Source organism: Lissotriton vulgaris, chromosome 1_1 (genome assembly GCF_964263255.1).
Source record: "Lissotriton vulgaris chromosome 1_1, aLisVul1.2, whole genome shotgun sequence".
In the NCBI taxonomy this organism is placed as follows: domain Eukaryota; kingdom Metazoa; phylum Chordata; class Amphibia; order Caudata; family Salamandridae; genus Lissotriton; species Lissotriton vulgaris.
The window spans coordinates 1,059,876,690-1,059,896,618 of record NC_141685.1 but is presented as its reverse complement, the minus strand read 5'-3'; the positions used below and the strand labels follow the sequence as shown (position 1 = coordinate 1,059,896,618).

General features: G+C 47.9%; 1 protein-coding gene across 1 annotated transcript in view; it reads right to left on the bottom strand.

The window, feature by feature from the left end:
• LOC147748541 (arf-GAP with dual PH domain-containing protein 1-like) overlaps window positions 1–19,929 on the bottom strand; it is a 130,087-nt gene that overhangs the window by 43,411 nt on the left and 66,747 nt on the right. The window contains exons 5-7 of the mRNA XM_086962982.1: window positions 13,513–13,625; window positions 12,769–12,915; window positions 173–256 (exon numbers count right to left, since the gene is read on the bottom strand). Of these exons, the coding sequence (XP_086819108.1) occupies window positions 173–256; window positions 12,769–12,915; window positions 13,513–13,625 (344 nt within the window). The remainder of the gene's footprint in view (window positions 1–172; window positions 257–12,768; window positions 12,916–13,512; window positions 13,626–19,929) is intronic.

The following is a 19,929-nucleotide window of genomic DNA, read 5'->3' as shown; positions in this document are numbered from 1 at the left end:
ATCACCTGACACTGAAGACAGCCAATTATTAATAACATGTCATATCTGAAAGCACCCTCAGCCCCTGTCCACCAACCTCATCACACACATTTATCAGTGTGGGGTACATGTCTTCCACGGCCTTCCCCACTTACTGTCCAACAATATCCCATGATGCCCCTGGGTAGATTACCTCCTTGTCGACAGCAGTGGGGAACGCCACCTTGAAGTAGTTGAACTGAGCCATGCGGATAGCGTTAAACCAGTTCACGATCTCCTGAAAGAAACAAGGGAAGGCGGAGTTAGTGTTAATTACCCCCAGTACTTCTGTTGACCCCCAAAACCAGTATTACATGGGTACCACACTCCTACTGCATAGTCCACCGCAAATGTTTCAAAACCAGCCCCACAGGCATGCCCCAAACAGGAAGCAATATGTTCAGGCTCAGATTTACAAAGATTTTGCGTCGGTTTGTGTCACTTTTTGACGCAGACCTGATGTCAAATCTATTTTGGTATTTACAAAGCAACGGAAATGTCGATTTGCATTACTATGTTAAAAAAAAAAGAAAAGAAGGCAATATGGCGCATTGCACTGCCTTGGGTTACTTTGCATTAGGGTGGCGTTCTATGGGTCTTATGGGCTTTCCATACCTCCACCCATGGATTTTGAAGCAAACCTATATTAACAAAGAGTTCTAGACATGGGCTTGCCCAATAATGGTGTGCCTGTCTGAGGCTGGCATAACAAGGAGAAATATATTTATTTCTCATGTATTGTACAGCAAACAAGCAAAGATAAAAAAGCCTCCAAGGATATTTTTGTGCAGGAAGGTACACATTACTGCACAAAAACTATCCTGGCCCTAACGCAGAAACACTTCTTCTACGTTGCAAGGGGGGTGCCTTGGTGTTAGGCAGCCTCAACTGCATCTGTGCATCGAGAGAGCATAATTGCACCATTTATTTGAAAATATGGCACAGTTCTGCTCTCTCCCACACAAAATGCAGCGCAATAACTTCATTTGCTGTGTTGCATGAACTCTTGGAAAACATGCCCCTCAATGCGGAACATAAAGAATGCGGAACACAAATTGGCCCATCTGTGTTTATTAGGAGACAGCTTTAAATCTTATGTAAATGTAGTAACTGTATTTACATAGTGCTTACTACCCTTACTACACGAGGCCTTAAAGCGCTTTATAGTATCACGTTATTCCTGAACCCAAAGATAGGGATTGATCCAGTGGTTATTAGTTACTAGGTCTAGTCTTGCACACTTGAGTAACCATCCCATGCATTTACTTTAGTTATTAGTGGTAAGTTAATGAATAGGTTTGATATATCATCTCTAGTAGGGTGTATGTGAATTCATATAAATGATTGGTGGGACAAACTGAGGGACTAAACACAATTAGGTACTTTTAAGTTGCAGTTATATGGTTAACCCATTTCCAAAGAAAGTAGACTTGCAGAAGAACATAATAGAACAAGGATTTACAATCCAATAGGTCTTGTATTTACCAGAATTTAAGCTATTGCATTGTAAATTACAATGCCTTTTATGTATATGTTTTGACAATTAACACATAAATAAAAGGCATTGTCATTTACAATTCCAATAGCTGGAGCTCTTGTAAATGTGAGACATATTTCATTTCACAGAAGCGGCCGCCATTGTCCCGGCTGCTTGGAAAGTGAAAGCACACATGACGCGCTGAATGTTGCAGGAAAGCATGTCCCGCCTGCAGTAGGAGAAACTCATTAACACCTTCGCCGTGCTGAAAAAAACATGACGCGTGCGCAGGTTGGACGTCCCCCGGCCGTCCAACGCACACCCCGGGGGCTGTCTGACACATGAAAGGGGTTAGAAAAATTGGGTTTACAGACTAAATAAGACATACTGTGTAACAACAGAAGTAAAATGGCCAGTTCTCATGGGAGGTTACAAATGAAGACAGGGCGGTACTTAGGAGGGATTAACAAGCCTATTAATGAATCAGAAGCCAGCATTCACAAAGGACAATGACACACGCCAATAAACAATATGGGCGGAAAGTGGGCGGAGCTTCAAGTCCATACTCAAATACAGCATGCCTCACAGAGCAGCGCATGCGCTGCCCAGGCTCGACCTCAAAAAGGTAAACGGGCAGGAGATTTCGAGGAGAGCAGAGCGTGCGGAGGATGTTATGCAAGGAGAGGGGTCGCTTGATACTAGGAAAGGAGGGAGAGCATGTGAGAGATATAAATCAAAGTCATTAACGAAAGGTGCTCATTGGATACCAACAACGGGCAGGGTAAACTTTGGAATTCTTACTCTTGTGACTGGTATGCGGTGAAATCAGAGTATCAGACCGTGAAGGGGTGTGTAGAAACTAAGGGGACCACCTCACTCCAAGTCACTAGGGACACTGACTGACTACAGTCCTAACGTTTTCACTTGCAAGCCATTGTTTTCAGATGTGTTCGTTTATTTAGTGAAGTAGAAGCACAACCAGACTACAACACCCAAAATGCATTAGATTATCATAAAATTTCCCAGGACTGTAAAGAGTGTCTGTTATGACGGTCACCCTAGTAGAAACAGTGAAAGAGCACCAGGAATCTCCTCTCCAGAGTTCGCACTTGGTCTTTCATTTAATTGCTTTTAAATAGTTCTCTTGTCGACAAAAACCATGCTCGGTACTGTATGGTGACTGCTTTGATGTACATTGTTTTAAACGTAGGCACAACTTGTAGAATCATTATTGCTAGATAGTGCTCTCTGGTGGTCACAGGAATAAATAGCATGATGTAAATGCTGCTTAGAACAATTTACTAAAGAAATTACTCATCTCTGCTTATATTCAATTGCCACAGGAGACGAATCTTGTGATTTTTTAAATTTGACAATATAAAATCTGGATAAAAGCAGACGTCGTGATAGAAAAACTCTGTAAAACCTCCCCTTTTCACAGGAGAGCTCACCAGCAAAAGTGCTTTGAAAATAAAAGTCCCCCATAAAAACTTTTTTTGCAGGAAATTTCAGTCACGCGCTCTTATAGAATAATAATTCTGCAGGGCAAGTCGCCCTCGTTCTTTGAAAGGAGTAGAGATTACGGTGTGATACCCTTCCCCTAAACAAGCCTTGTCAAAGTCAATATGTTTCAATATTTTTAGCCCTGGGCATTTGGAGTAATGGTTAATTTTGTAATTACAAATATTGCAGTTATATGCCACAGAAGTAAAAATACAAAAATATAATAATTTAATAGAACAATAAGGGTGCTTACTAGCACACAGGTGTACTTTAGTTTGTACAGGTGTACTTAAAAAGGTATAAGACCCCTCTTTAGTATTAATGCACCTGACAGGAAAATAGGATTCTTTTTGTCACTAAGAAAAGGCACTGCTGACGCAAGGATGACTTTAAAAATCAAAACAATAGAGAATTGAAAGAAAAAAGGCATTGGCAAAGTAAATTATAGACCCAATAACACTTATGAAATGCAAAATGCCACTGCTCACAGTGCAACAGAAGGGATGACCGAAAAAAAGTCTGACTCACTCTTGATGCCATAAGCTGTGGTGGGCGGAAGCAAAATATGAATGATAGCTGACTATACCAATGGATGAAGTCGGCTGACCCAAAGCACCTCTATCTATGTATGTATGTATATCTATCTCTATCTCTATCTCTCTCTCTCTCTCTTTCTCTGTTTCTCTCTCTCTCTCTCTATATATATATATATATATATATCAACAAACACACGGCAACTTCGGTGCACACTCGGCCATTAGGGGGCTTTGTTATATCCGCAGACGCGTTTCTGGCTTCTGCCTTCATCAGTGCAGAAAAGCCGCAGATGATTAGCCACAGTCTTTTGAACAGTCCTGCCATTTAATAGGTGTATCCTTGGCCAATGAACGGCCATCGATGGGGCGTCTTCATTTCTGTTGTTTCTTGCCAATCACAATGTTCATGGCGCACCCATCGTTGAGATTAAATGACAGCTGCATCTGCTGTGACCCTGTGTCCCCTCGCCTGCCGCTCCACACCTGTGAGTGCCCCACACATTAGAGAGGCGGTCGTGCTTTGTCTAAGCAACCACCTCACTCTGTAAACATTGAAGAAGGACTCTGTGTCCGAAACGCCTCTGTTACACTTGTTTGTGGGCTGAAATAAAACCTTGCCGCTTACCCCTGGAGTGCGTTAACGTTTTCTTTACGGAAGCGATTGGAGCTTGAATATATATATATATATAATGCACTTTTTATTTATGTTTTTTTTCATTACATGAAGCTGGCAAGGCCAAACCGTAAAAAGTAAATTAAGTCCCTTCTTTGATGAAGTAGAAACCAATGTTTTGTGGGGCAATTTACAAATGATGAATTTGTTTACCTGCAGAACTGCGGAAATTAGCTGATAGAGGTCAACTCAGCTGTTCCAAAGAACTTCCCTTCTTTTGTGGGGTGGGCTGGTGACCCGATTAAAAATTGGAATACATTTTTGATAAACTCTACACCTCACCTTCAAGACATTCATAGGCCATTTCCTTACTGTTTCATTACAAAAGCAATATATTTACTGAAACACTGTTTAAACAAAACAAGAAACATTGTGCCGGTTTCTCGAATGTCAAACAAAATAATTGCAAGTAGTTAATCCAACATCTTTTCTTGCAAGAGAGCGGTAACACTACTTTAGAAAATTTGAGAGAAAATATAGGTTTAATGGTTATTTTAATCAGAAGAGGAGTGGCGAAGTGATAAGGTGGTGACTGTTGTTAGATGTCATGTATTTGCAAACGCACAGGTCTTGCAGTTGCAATAATTGAAATGTTGTTCTGAAAGTATAAACTCAGCTTGCTAAAATGGTTAATGTCATGTCGTCATGCCTGACCTCTGTCCAGGGGCAGGGCAGGCGAGTGGGAAGGGGAGGGACAGGAAACGGGAAACGGAACTAGGGGCAGTTAGTTAGGCAGTTGAATGCTGGCAGGCATTAAATAAAGGTGCATTCAAAAGAGCTCCGACTCCTGCGTCTTCTTAATAAGGGCAGATGCGACAATGGCGACGAGGGTGGGATCCACACACTCCCACCGATAAAGGTACGCAGCCCAGCCGTCCACACCCGGCCCGACCAGCGAGTCTGCAGTCCATCCCACCGGCAGTTGCGAGGAGCGCGCGAAACGAAGACCGGCGTCGGGAGCTGCCAAGAGCGAGCACCCCAAAGGAGACAGCGCCGCTTGCCCAAGAACGGCGGTGCAGGCAAGAAGCTCGTGCCCCACCGTGAAGGAAACCACGAGGGAGCCCCAGACACCGAGCAGTGCCGCAGCGGACGTGAGAGACACGTCAACCTGCAAAGACGCAAGGAAGCCGACAAAACAGGGGTGAGTCCCGCTCCCATAACAGAGGGAAAGCGTGATCGTGGCAGCCGGTTAGAGAGAGAGAGACGAGCAAGCAAGCAAGAGTCTGGAGTAGCCAAGGCCCGAAAATACAGCATCCCACACGGTGGCCATCTTGAGGTCAGGCGCTGGCCATTGGATAACCCACGACCTGAACACGGCGGCCATTTTGAGGTCAGGCGCCCTCCACTATAAACTTACAAACTGCCACATTAAAAAAGAGCGGGAAGCCTTTATCGGCCAAATCAAGCCACTGAGGCCCACAAATGTCCGATACTGAACCCACCAGCACTTCTGGAGGAACCATTACAGCAGGCCCAGCAGCACAAGCCAACGCAGCCATGATGCCTCATGCGCACATGGGGGCATCCTTCCTGCGACAGCCAGAGCCGCTAGCGCTGATGCCAGGCAACAGTATGGGGCCCGCGTGGAAGAGCTGGAGCGAAGACTTCGAGGATTACATGGCTAGGTCCCTGGTACAAGACCCCAAACAGAAACTTGTAGCTCTAAGAAACCTAATAGGCAAAGAAATAGCACAGATCATCAAGGAGCTGCCAAATGCAGCGACTGCTACATATGAGGAGATAAAGGATACACTCGACAGACGATTCCTCCACAAGCGCAACGTAGACTACGAACGGTACACGTTTAATCTAGCCACCCAAGAAAAGGAAGAGTGTATGAGTGACTTCATCATGCGTATCAAAAGAATGGCACGTCACTGCGAATTTGACAACTTCAAGACAGAGGACGCGCTGCGACTCCGCATTATTGATGGATGCCAATCCGAATCCCTACGCCGGCGACTCCTGAAGAAACAATACACTCTTGAAGAAATCGAGGAACTCACGAGAATCAACGACCAAGCAGAAGAACACGCAAAACGGATGGAGATCCACAAGTCCGACCGCAAAGAACACACCCTCCTGATGCAGGCACACAAGGTCACCAGACACGCGACAAACTCCCACAGATCGAGCAAGCCAACCCACACCTCCCGAAGAACACCCTCCAGACGAGAATCGCGACACAACAGGTCCGGCAAGTCAGCACCCGCATGCTACAGGTGTGGACAGGACTACCCTCACTCAGGACAATGTCCAGCGATTGGTCAGCGATGTCACCGCTGTGGAAGGGACAATCACTTCGAGATAGCGTGTCAGGCCAAACAGTCAACGCGCAGGCCATCAATCCCTCGGTGCGGCGCACGTCACCATGCGCGTGCTGTTAAGGGGAGAGAAGGACGCTCATCCAGTTCATCGAAATACAGCACTCAATCAACAAGCCCATATCAACCACGAGGCCGATCCACGAGCGCCCACCGCTCCCGACACCAACCAGTGGATTCCTATCGGTCACGCAGGCCCACGTCCAGCGAATCGTCATCACTCACACCTGTGTCACAAGACAGTGACGAGTACATCTGCATGGTGTCGGATCCTGACCGTTTGAAACGATACCCTAAACTAGACATCAAGATTGGAGACCACCCGGCAAAGTTTGTCCTTGACTCGGGGGCGTCACTGAACTATATCTGCGCACTTGAATACTACAACATGAAACAGCGACCCAAACTAGAGCCAGCAGCAGTTCGCATATTTACATGGATGTCACGAAAGCCTCTGCCATGCCTAGGTCGTTTTCACACAACACTTGCATTTAAAGACAGAAAAATCCCGGCTTACATCCACGTGGTAGAAGGACCAGATGTGGCTGATTGTCTGCTCAGCCTACCGACAGCAGAAAGACTAAAACTAGTGGAACTCCTTTACATGACCGAAGATGCCCCTGACATCGTGGCAAAATTTCCAAACCTCTTCAAGGGCTTGGGGAAACTGAATCACTTCAAGGTGAAGTTACACATTGACAAACGTGTGACACCCATCGCTCAACACCACAGGAAGGTGCCCTTCCACTTACAGCAAGCCGTCGACGATGAGCTCCAAGATCTTTTACAAACGGATATCATTGAGCGCACGTCAGGACCCACACCGTGGGTATCACCAGTCGTGGTAGTCCCCAAAAAGGGGCAAGAAAACAAGGTCAGGCTGTGCGTGGACATGCGTGCACCCAACACTGCCATCGAGCGAGAACGCCACCCAGGCCCCCACATAAGTGATATGATCACGAGACTTAATGGTGCCACCGTGTTCTCCAAACTCGACCAGTTGGAGCTTCATGACAAGTCGAGATACATCACGACATTCACCACGCACCAAGGCCTCTTCCGCTACAAGCGCTTGAATTTCGGCGTTTCATCAGCTGCCGAAATCTTCCAGGAGGCCATCCGGCGAGTCATTCAAGGAATTCCCAACGCATTCAATTACAGTGACGATCTACTAGTCTTCGGAAAAGACCAGACGGAACACGACACTGCTCTGGACAGAGTATGTCACGCTTTGCTGAATGCCAACCTGACACTTAATGCCAACAAATGTGAATTTCACAAGAACACCCTGAAGTTCTATGGACACATTTTCTCCAGGGAGGGAATGAAGCCTGACCCAGAAAAGGTAGCTGCACTGGCCGACACCCCGACACCCCGGGATGTGAGTGATCTCCGCTCGTTCCTTGGAATGGCGAGCTACTGCGCGCGCTAAATCCGCGACTACGCTACAATCAGTTACCCGTTACGAGAACTCACACGTCAGGGCCAGCCCTTCGAATGGTCCAACGCATGCGAACAGGCATTCGCTGAAATCAAACAGGCTGTTGGCTCGGCCATCAATCTCGCCTACTTTGACACAAAAAAAAGGACAGAAATCACGGTTGACGCCAGCCCGGTGGGCCTGGGCGCTATCCTGGCCCAGTACCGCGAGGACTCTGACCAGCGCCACATCATTGCGTATGCGAGCCGCAGCCTCACGGACACTGAAAAAGCGTACTCCCAGCCGGAGAAGGAAAGCCTGGCTGTGGTGTGGGCGTGCGAACACTTCCACCTGTTCGTATATGGCAAGCATTTTACAATTGTCACGGACCACCAGGCACTCATCACCATCTTCGGCAATCCCAACGCCAAGATGCCGCCGTGCATTGAGCGGTGGGGATTGCGCCTCCAGGACTACATATATACCATCGTCCACAAGCCAGGGAAAGCTGAGAATCCAGCTGAGAATCCAGCTGACTATATGTCTCGACATCCTCTGATCGTCACTGATGTCGCTCACTCCCTAGCTGATGACTACGTCCACTTTGTCATCGATGCGGCCTGCCCTCCTACAGTCCCACTGGAAGCCATTCAAGAGGCGTCGGCACATGACCCGCTCGTGCAAACTGTCATGGCCCGCATCCGCACAAACTCCTGGCGCCATGTGAAAGACACGAAAGACACGCCTCAGGACTCGGAACAATCCCTCCGCGAACTTGTAGCCTTCCAACACGTACAAGATGAACTCTCCATCAGTGACAACGGACTACTTCTGAGAGGGGGGAGGATTGTAATTCTGCACAAGCTACGCCAAGGGGTCATCAACCTGGCCCATGAAGGCCATAGAGGCATAAACGCTACAAAGAAGACCTTAAGAGAACGCGTCTGATTCCCCACGCTAGATCAGATGGTGGAATCAACCTTAAAAGACTGCATAACGTGCCAGCTGGTAAGTCGCGAGGAACCACCTGCCCGCTTCAAATATCAGAACTACCAGACGGGGTGTGGCAGCAGGTCGCAGTCGACTTCTTTGGACCACTGAAATCAGGACAATATATCATAGTCGTCATGGACGAATATTCACGGTTCCAGTTTGCACACATGGTGTCATCTACTAGAGCAACGGCGGTAATTCCAATACTGGACGAGATCTTCGCAGCCTGGGGCATTCCCCTACGAGTCAAATCTGATAATGGACCCCCATTCAACGGCCGCGAATTCACAGACTTTGAGTAACATCTCAACTTTAAACACCAGAAAATCACACCACTATGGCCACAGGCCAACGGCATGTTGGAACGTTTTATGGGGACACTAAAAAAGGCGATTCAGCAGGCTGAACTAACACACCGAGACATTCAGCAAACCTTGAATGAAGTACTGAGAGCGTACCGGACCACTCCGCATAACACCACCAATCAGTGCCCGGCCACTGTGATGCTAGGGAGAGCGCCCCGCACTCGACTACCCATGATGAGCAACACATCTCAACCACGGACCGTAAATGTTGATCATAACACACTAGTTCAGATTGATCACGAAAAGAAACTCGAGATGAAAACATACGCTGATCGGCGCAGGCGCGCCAAGGACGTTGACATTCAGGAAGGAGACTGGGTAATAGTCCGGGGTGACCGGCGAGTAAAAGCGGACAGCCGGTACCTTGACCACCCTCTCCAAGTTAGCAAACGGAAAGGAACCATGATCACGGCGAAGGCTGACCACAAGCAGATAACAAGAAATATATCACACTTCAAGAAATGCAAACCCCGCAATCACCGTGGAGCCTCCTCGAGTCAAACTTCAAGTGACTCAGCAAGCCACAGCGACAGTGGTGACCAAGATCATCGCAGCCCTCTGAGACTCAACAATGACGTGAGCCATCATGTCCGAACACCAGAACAAGAGAGCCGTCCAAAGCGCCAGATAAGAAAGCCCAGACGACTCGTTGAAGAAATGTGAGAGACGGTGAGACTTTTGTACAAAAGGGGGAGATGTCATGTCATCATGCCTGACCTCTGTCCAGGGACAGGGCAGGCGAGTGGGAAGGGGAGGGACAGGAAACGGGAACCAGAACTAGGGGCAGTTAGTTAGGCAGTTGAATGCTGGCAGGCATTGAATAAAGGTGCATTCAAAAGAGCTCCGACTCCTGCGTCTTCTTAATAAGGGCAGATGCGACAGTTAATTCATTTTTAAGATTTTATTTTTTAGACAAATGTATGTAGTGTGGACCTATCCAAATCGGCAGCAGGAACATTTACAGATAATAGGTAATACAAAGGAGGACCATTGTGAGTTAGAAAACTGCACTGAGATAAATTAAAACCAAGAGAGTGAGATAGTGAAAGGAATAAGGAAACTAGCTGAAGAGATATTAACAAGGGCTCATGAAGAGTTCAAGTAGTCTTTCGAATACATTTTGAATAGTTAGGCTGTCAGGTTTTTTCTGAAAGAGAGCAGCGGTCTATTCAATCTTCAGGAAAAATGTTACAGATTCTTGTATTCAGATATGAGAATGCTTGGTTTGGTGTTTTTGTCTTCCATACATTGGGGACCTCCAGCATTAGTCGAGATTTGTCTGTTTTTTCTTTTCCCTTCACATATTAGCAATTTCTGTTTTAAGAAGGTGGGATGTCCTTAGTATATGGCTTTGTGGGTTAAGTAGACTACCTAGAATTGGATTCTGACCTCCAACAAGAGGCACAGGAGTTCTCTTAAGATGGGCATGATATAGTCTAATTTCTTTGACAAGGCATATAGCTGCGCCTAATGTGGCTTTGAAGGAGGGTAGACCATTTTTGGGTAGGCAAGGGAGAAAGGTGTTGCCTCCATCTAAGTTTGAGAGGACCAATGCCTGTACCATAGACCTGAAATCATATTCCAGTAAGGATTGTTTATTTCTTTAGAAGATGGAGCTGGAATCTGACTATTTTCACCACCTTGGTGATATGACATTGAGGTATTCTGTTCTATCATTCAACCCGGAGATATTGTGGTGGCCAAAATTGGGGAGAAGCCCAAGTTTTTTAGGTCAGTCAGTCCTGACAAGTGTCGACATTGTGAGTATTTGTAAAGGGGAATTTGGTTTTATTAGTGTCAAATGAATCCTTTCAATCTAAGATGTTTCCCAAGAAAGCTTTCTGGGACTTAATGTCAGCCGGGTTGGAGATTTTGATGCAAAGTTGGATATTGTCCGCGTACTGGTGTATTTGTATTAGAAAGTGAGATGGGTTCAATCCCAAAGAAATGCTGCAGCAAAGTTGGTAATTCTGTGAGCTGCAATTGTCTATTCTCACAAATTGAGATCTGGACGAGATGAAGGATTGGAGTCATTTAAAGACTATGCCATCCGCTTCCTTTCTGCTGTTGAGCATACACAGTGGTATGTTATCGTCCGTGGTATCGAATGTGGTATGTTGGGAGGTAGGTATAAGGTTTTATCAAGTGCAACGTTCACCTAACAAGGGTATCTTGTCACTGTAGTACAGACAAATAAAACACTCACTAACCAAAGACCGTAGCAAGAAAAAGAGACCTCAATAATGAAGCCTAGGAAAAACACATGTCTTTAGAGCCTTCTATATGTACACAAATTCGATTTTTAATGCATAGAAAGCGGCAAGGAGTTGCATTGAGCGCAAGCCACCACTGAAAAGGCTTGATTATCAAAAGGCATTTGTGCAAATATAGGCAACTCAGAGACGTTTTGATTCTGAAATCCCAATATTCAAACATCTGTAGCATCTAAAAAATGTGGTACGTCACCGAGGACTTGAAGGGTAACTGTGTCTGTGCTGCAGTAAACACGGAAACCAGGCCAGGGTGAATTTTGGAATTTATGCTTTTGAGATGTGTGTTTGTATTTGAACAGAGTTTTTTCTAAGATAATTCAATAGGATGCGAATTTATAAATTGGTCTTACGTTCTGGAGGTCGTGTGGGTCTGTATTTGTTTTTTCTTTTTTTTAGAGTCAGATTGATTGCATTGATTTGTAATTAATGAGAACAAGGTATTGATTTGTATAATACATTAATACATTAACTTTGTTCGATTTTGTTCTACATTATGATGTACAGGGTGATGGAGGGACATCATTGTATTCTAAAATGTGTGTGCACACATATCAAAATAATTGGTGAGAATGACAAACTCTACCACTTATTGTTTACGTTTAAGGAGGACAGAAAGTCAAAGAACATAAAGCACAAGGTTACTCTTCTGATAAACCAGTCGGGGGCTATTAGTCTATCCGAGCAGGGTAAAATGCAGGTCTAGTAAGCGAGATCCATGCCAGATTTTCTGGATAGCCACTGACTTTATAAATAAGTTCCATTTTAGATCACTGTATGTAAATGTTATCTTATATGGATACCCTGAAAACCTGGCATGGCTCCGGTCCTAATGGATGCTGGCGCTGCAGTACAAATCTAGCTGCACACGGCGCGCTGAGTTGCTACTTGGCTTCCCATTAGTATAAGCACCATTAGTGAGTCCTGGCATTTTTGGCAACAGTACTTTGCATTTTGAGGCTTGTACTTTACTTGAGTCTATTATACATATAAAAAAAACAGACCTAGCATGCAAAATGCTGTTGGATACAAGACCAGGACTGGCTAGAGGTTTTTCTGGCTACATGGGTACAACTATCAGCTGATGGATATTGTGACAGGCCCAAAGGCTGGTGCCTCGGGTGAACTTCACACCCCCCCCCCCCACAGGCAGCACTCTTAAACTATTCCAGACACCTCCTAGGCTCACCTCACCATCCTCATGGTACAGGAATATATTCCTGGTTTTGCTGTCCTTCCGGTGTGTAATCTGCAATCCATTGGGGTTCCCGATCTTCGATGGCTGGAAGGAAGCGTTGATGCTGTCGACTTTTATGACACACTTTGGCTCTTTTCCCTAAAGAGAGAGGCAGAACTGAACATTACCCATGGATCCCAGCAGGGAGCACTTTTCACAGGACAAGCAAAGGCAGAGGCTTATAGGGTGGGAAACACTGACAGCTGGGGTGCTCTCATATCAGAAGGTGGCACTCACCAGGGTTGAGAACACGAAGATCAAAGAGTGCTCTTATACCACTAAGAACACAGCGAATAGCACTCTCAAGAGGGTAGATAACACTGGCAACTGTGGCGCTCTCACAAGGAAGGGTATTAATGACAGCCACAGGCAATCTTGCATGTGTGGGGAACAATACGGGCGGCACACCTCAATATCAGTAGCACTAACAGCAAGGGTGCTCTCTTTAGGGAACCCTGACCACCTGGGGAGCTTCCACCGATGTGGGGAATGCCAACCGTAGGATGGAGAATAACACTATTAGGGTGTGATCTCCAAAATGGGCAATGCCAACATTTGGTTGTGCTATTGGAGATGCTCTTGGCAAGGTGTGTAGGATCTCCTGCGTGGGTCGTTCTCAACACTTTAAAGAGTCTGACTCTGGCCTGCTATGTGGGACCTACTTTCATGTTGGAGGAACTGGCTTGTTCTACTCACGTCCTGTGTTTTGAAGTACTTGAGAGTCCCCTCTCTCTCTGAAAGAACAAATCTCCGAATGAGGAACTGCTTGTTGTCTCGTCCGCGTTTCCAGAGTGTCCCCTCTCGTACACCTAGAGAAGAATAAGAGATATAACTGCACGCCTCCACTGTCACCAGCCCAATTATTGCCTGCCTTCTCTGGCTGTGGTCGATTAATTCACACAGTGCTTAATTTGTTAAAAACAATCATAATAATAACAGTAAGTTCAGGAACTCAAGGTTTTCCTTAAGAGTCCACTGTGGCTGCTGAATGCCAGGATTGCCAAACACCAAGCCCCCCTAGTCTTAATTCCAACTTGCATATGATTTTTCCTCAACCCTACTCGCCCTGTCTATCCTCACTTCTCCATATGCTTTTTTGTCCCTCTTTTCTCTGTTTCATTATTTCCACATTTCTGCCTCTCTCTCGCTTACTTGGGTCAAAGTTTGATGGTGAAAAATAAGCCCTGGCACCAGAAATGAATACCAGTGTCCACCCCAGCATTCCCTGGCACAAATTAAGCACAGCTTCCCCTACAATAAGCAGATTACTGAACGCCTTCGCTGTCACAAGGAAATGAAGGCCTTATTTAGAGTCTGGCGGGTGGAATACTGTGTCACAAACGCAGCTGATATCACCTCTGCCGTATTACAAGTTCCATGAGCTGTATAAAACAGCAGGCAGGATAGTCGCCACGTATGTGATAGAGTATCCCGTTTCCCAAACTCTAAATGAGGTCGTAAGTTTTTAAGTGATAATTTCAGGGTTAAAGTTATAGGGCAGTGCCCCACTTTCGTATTTTCTTGGTTGCCATGTTGTGAAGTCCTGGAGTTACCTTCATTGTCCACACAACATTCCATTCAGGCTTTCACTTCTCTTTGTCACTTGCATTAATTTCCCTCCATGCTCTCCTGTTCTCTTCTTTTCTGCCACTGAGTCTCGTCAGCGATCTAATGGCCAGCTGCTAGAGGCCTGTATAACCCAGGCAATTATAGACATGACCAAGAGGTCAGGAAGGGGTAGTCCTACAAGGTCATATTGTATCAGGCATAGAAAGTAGCAAACACTGTGCCTTTCTTTATATATACCTCCTCCTCATCTACAGAGACACTGGGAACCGGTTGGAGGATACTTGGGCTAACCGAAAAGCTGACATGGGGGGATGTTAAGTGCGACACCTTCAGTCTGTCTGGGGCTTGTAATCTAATTATTACCATTTTAATTATTGAGTTAAGAATACTCAAGAAACATTCTTTTGGCTAAAAATCTTGGACTAGCTTAAGATGTATGATAGAATCTGTTGGGCCTTGTCCTGCGATTTGAGTTTTCAAAAAAACTCTCCACAAAAGTCAATGTTGGCTTTCTAAAGCAATGCCCTTGTTGTCAGATTCTTCTATGTGGTGCCCTTTCAGTGTGAACTCCTGAGTGCAGTGCTTTGCTAGAGAGCAATGCCCTTTAGCGTGAGCTTCCTGGTAGCAGAGCTCCTAATATGAACTTTCTCTAGCAGTGCCTTCAGTGGGAATTTCCTCCCAGCTCCAACCAGCAGGACCTACAGTGTGAGCTTCTGTAGTAGGTGATCTCTGTGTAGTCATAATCTAGTGAATAGTCCCGCTCATGAGCGTGGACCCCGGAGCAATCAAAAATAATCTCTTAAGCTGTCTATAAATGCAGTCCTGGACAGACACTTAAGAGAGAATTTAAAGACAGATAATGCAGCCTATATCCACAGGCTACACTGCCCTGTACTTCAACTAGACATTCCACCAAAACCACAAACAGCACAGCTTGCCAAGTTTTCTTCATAGAGAAAAACTTCCCTTTTTACCAACAAAGCCTCTGGAATGATAGAGAGGAAGGGGAGGACAGACAAGCCCCATAGGCTGCCATTATGTGGCTCAAAAAGGGATACCGTGCCTGTAAAAAAACTTTCTAGAACTTCTCAGTATCCCAGAATGCCCAGCAGGTCCCATTTACTTTCAGTTCTTTTTTCCGGCTCCTGCTAGCAGGACCCTGGAGCATTGAGCTCTCCCTTTTTTGGGTTTATCGTAACAATTTTGCACTTTTAAAGTGTGTGAGTGTTTACACTCAACATGTTTTGGTGCCCTCTCCCTTTTCTAGTATTCTGAGCACTACTTTTTTGTCAAAAATGCCAGCATTGTTTGATAAATGCCCGGAGTGCTCAAGGAAGAAGGTCAAGTCGGACCCACACCCTGTGTGTATCCTGTGCCTCCCTTCTACTCATTTACCTGAAAAGTGTGAGATTTGCCAGACCTTCTCCTCCAGGACCCTGTGAGACAGAAAGAAGATCAGGCTCCAAGGACTAGAGGAAAGAAGGCTGCAGAGTCCAGGTGGGTCTGGGCATGCTGGATCTGCTTCCTCTGCCCATGCTGAGGCCTCTGGGGGGCTCCTCAGCGTCAAGAAGGCCAAAAAGCATCGCCGTTCTCCGTCGACATCGATGGCATCGACGATGGCGTCGAGAGGCATGACGGCGATCTGCTCCCCAGGGCTCTGGGTCGAGGCAACGTCGACGTTCGTCGTCGAGGGGACCGACGAGACCGCCGTCGAGGTCGCCGCCGAAGAAGTCATCATCATTGTTGTCGTCATCTTCGACGTCGTCGTCCACACTTCGACGTCGTAAGGATTCCAGACGGCGTCGGCGCTCGCCGTCAAGGCGACACCGCCGTTCGCCCTCGACGTTGACTCGACGATCGGCGTCGAGAAGGAGGTCACCGAAGTCACATTCGACGTCGAGGCGCAGATCATCAGCGTCGAGGCGGCGAAGCCCGTCGTCGAGGCATAGGTCGTCGACGCGAGACGACGTTCGTCGGCGTCGAGGAGGCGTTCTTCGACGCCGAAGAGGCGCTCGACGCCTAAGAGGAAGAGATTATCCTCCAGGGGGCGTTCTGGAGCCAGGAGTCCTTCCAGATCCTCCGGGGCACGACGGCGACGTTGGTCACCGACAGGGGGCGCTGCCTCTCGATCGCCTACACCAAGGAAGAAGATTAGGGAGTCACCGGGCTCGGTGTACTCTGTGGTGTACTCGCCCCCCAAGCCAAAGTCACCTACTCCTCCTCCTCCACTGCCTAAGGAGCCGCTGCCGCGCACTCCTTCGCCACCTCCTCCTCCTGTTCCTCCACATGGACAGCCACGGGCTCCGAGGTCGGTCTCACTGACGCACCTCCCTACGCCGCCTAAGGGGGCACCTCGGCCGAGGTTCCTGGTCAGGCCACCACCGCAGGCTCCGCCGCAAGCACCTGCGGAACGCCCAAGGCGTAGAAGACCTAGATCTAGCTCCGGACGGAGAGGGAGATCCAGGAGTCGCCGTCGCTCATCGACGAGATCCAGACGACACCGTAGGAGGGGTCGGTCTAGGTACAGCACGGATTCGTCCAGCGCAGGGAACTATTCGCCAACTCTATCAGAATCCCCTCGGACGAGGGTATCCCCTTTGGACGACGTGGTCTCCTTTCAGGAAGTCTTGTTGAGGGGTGCGAGCAAGCTGGGCATCCAACTGACTGTTCCCATGCCTACGACATCCGTAATATTTGAGACTCTCCACAAGAAGCACCTATCTAGGCCTTTGTTGCCCTTGGTGCCTGGATTAGTGGAACCCGCCATGGAGCTCTTCCTCACTCTGGAGGTGGCGAAGGCAGCCCCCTCCAGGCTGCAAAAGAAATACAAGGCTCCTGATGCGGACCTGGCTTTCCTCCGATTGGACCCAGTTCCGGATTCCGTAATTGTGACGGCGGCGAGGAAGCAACACGTCACCACCCCGTCCTCAAATGTGCCTCCGGACAAAAAGAGTCGCTGGTTGTACTCAGCGGGCAGGAAGGTATGCGGGGCGGCTGCTACCTCCATGAAGGCTGCCAGTGCATCTGCGCTGTTGGGGCGCTATGATTGGGCGCTGTGGGAGTCCCTCCAACAGTTCGCCGACCTCCTCCCACAGGAGAAGAAGGAGGATTTTATGGAGATCCTGAATGAGGGATTGCTGGTGTCGAACCAGCTGATCAGCGCAGCGGCAGACTCGTCGCTCCTGGCAGCCCACGGGTACTGCCATGGAGTTAATCAGAGGCGCCACGCTTGGCAAAGATTGACGTCACTGAAGCCTGAAGCCCAGCAGAGGGTGGCCAACCTGCCCTTATCGGGCGAGACCCTATTCGAGAAACACGCCGACGATGAGATGACCCGCATGAAGGCGGAGGCTGAGACTCTGACAGCTGTGGGCTTGGAGAAGCCCAAAGACTAGAAGAACTACCGCCCGTTCCAGAGACGATACGGAGCGCAGGGCAGAGGGAGAGGTCAACAGTCTGGACAGCAACAGCAGCAGCAGCAGCAGCAGTTCCAGAGGAAGCCCTTCCAGAAACGGCAGAGGGGCAGGGGTGGTCAGCAGTCTGCCACCGCAACCAAAGGCCCGGCCGGGTCTAGGCCCTGAGCGATTACTTCCCCGTCATCCGTTATCCACTCCGGTGGGAGGAAGCGTTCAATATTTTCTGGCAGAGTGGAGAAAAATTACTCAGGACAAGTGGCTGCTGAATATTGTTTGCAATGGATACAGTCTTCGGTTCACCAGCCCGCCTCCAGCAATTCACCGGTTTGCTTGCAGTTTCAGCTGCGCAAGCTCCAGGCGGAGGCCGATACCCTGTTAAGGAAAAGGGCATTAGAAGACGTCCCTCTGTCTCAAAGGGGAAGAGGTCTGTACTCACGGTTCTTTCTGGTCCGCAAAAAGGACAAGAACGAGTTCAGGCCTATTCTGGATTTGCGACAAGCAAACAAGTGGATTCACAGAGAAAAATTTCGCATGCTGTCTTTGCACCAGATTTACCCTCAACTGCAAAGGGGAGACTGGCTGTGCGCAATAGACCTACAGGATGCATACTTCCATGTGCCCATTGCACAGAAACACCGGAAGTTCCTGCGATTCCAAGTCAACGCCAATCACTATCAATACACAGTGTTACCATTCGGGCTGAAGTCTGTGCCCAGGACCTTTTCCAAATGCATGGCAGTGGTACCGGCACACCTGAGAAAGAACAAGGTGTTTGTCTACCCGTACCTGGACGATTGGTTGATCAAGGCATCCTCCTTCTCGGAAGCTCAAGCGCACTTCCAGAAGACGTCCGTTCCCTTGAACAAGCTGGGGTTGCACATCAACATGTCCAAGTCTGTCCCGACTCCGGTCCAATGCCTACAGTACTTGGGAGCCTCCATCAATACGCTGTCAGCAAGTGTGTCTCCTTCGGAGGAAAGACGTTTATCACTCCTTCGGAAGGCTCAGGCTCTTATGACCGCTCCATCTATGACAGTCAAGTCAAGTCAGAGATTTATATAGCGCGCTACATACCCGGAGGGTCTCAAGGCGCTTGAAGAGGGGTGGGGAGTTACTTGTCGAATATCCAAGTTTTAAGTTGTTTTCTGAATGCTAGATGGTTCTGAGTGAGATGAAGGTGAGTGGGGAGTGAGTTCCAGGTTTTAGCTGCGAGGTAGGAGAAGGATCTACCTCCCATGGTGGTTTTATTGATGCGAGGTACGGTAGCAAGGGCTTGGTTGGAGGATCGTAGCTGGCGGGAGGGGGTGTAGAAGGAAAGTCGTGTGTTGAGGCATTCGGGTCCAAGTTCGTAAAGTGCTTTGTGTGCGTGGGTTAGGAGGCGGAAAGTAATCCTCTTATTGACGGGGAGCCAGTGGAGGTTTTTCAGGTGACTAGAGATGTGGTCTTTACGAGGGATGTCTAGTATGAGTCTGGCTGATGCGTTCTGGATGCGTTGGAGTTTTTTCTGGAGTTTTGCGGTGATACCGGCGTATAGGGTGTTTCCGTAGTCCAGGCGGCTTGTAACTAGAGCATGGGTGACCGTTTTTCTGGTGTCTGTGGGGATCCAGCGAAATGTTTTTTTTGAGCATGCGAAGAATTATTTTTTTTTTTTTAATTATATTTTTATTGCAGAGTTATAAACAGCAGGAAAAAAGTAAACAGCCAGTGCACTTGTGGGCCCCCCCCGTCCAATAACAGTTCACAGTTGTACACAGCCATTCAGCCCGCATCCCGGAGGCCGGGCGGCATATCAGATCGCTCTAGAGGAGCACAGCACAGTGTACGTCCCATTGGGACCCTGGCGTAAGGTCGTTCTACGTATCTGCTTTTACCCCCCCACCCGCAACAACATTCCCGTCAGCCATCCCCGTAATATCAACGTAATAGCCCCCATCGGGGCCTGCTCTAGGCTATTCGGGCCTTCGTGCCAGGCCGTCCCACCCAACCAGTCCGCCCGCCACTCAATACCCCCTGTCCCAGTGGATCCAGGCCTCCCTCAGCAACCCTCCAATGGCTTCCGGCCCCCCTCAAGCCCCCCTACAACTAACCCCCCAACGCCCCCCCCCCCTGGCAACTGCTAAGGTGTGTG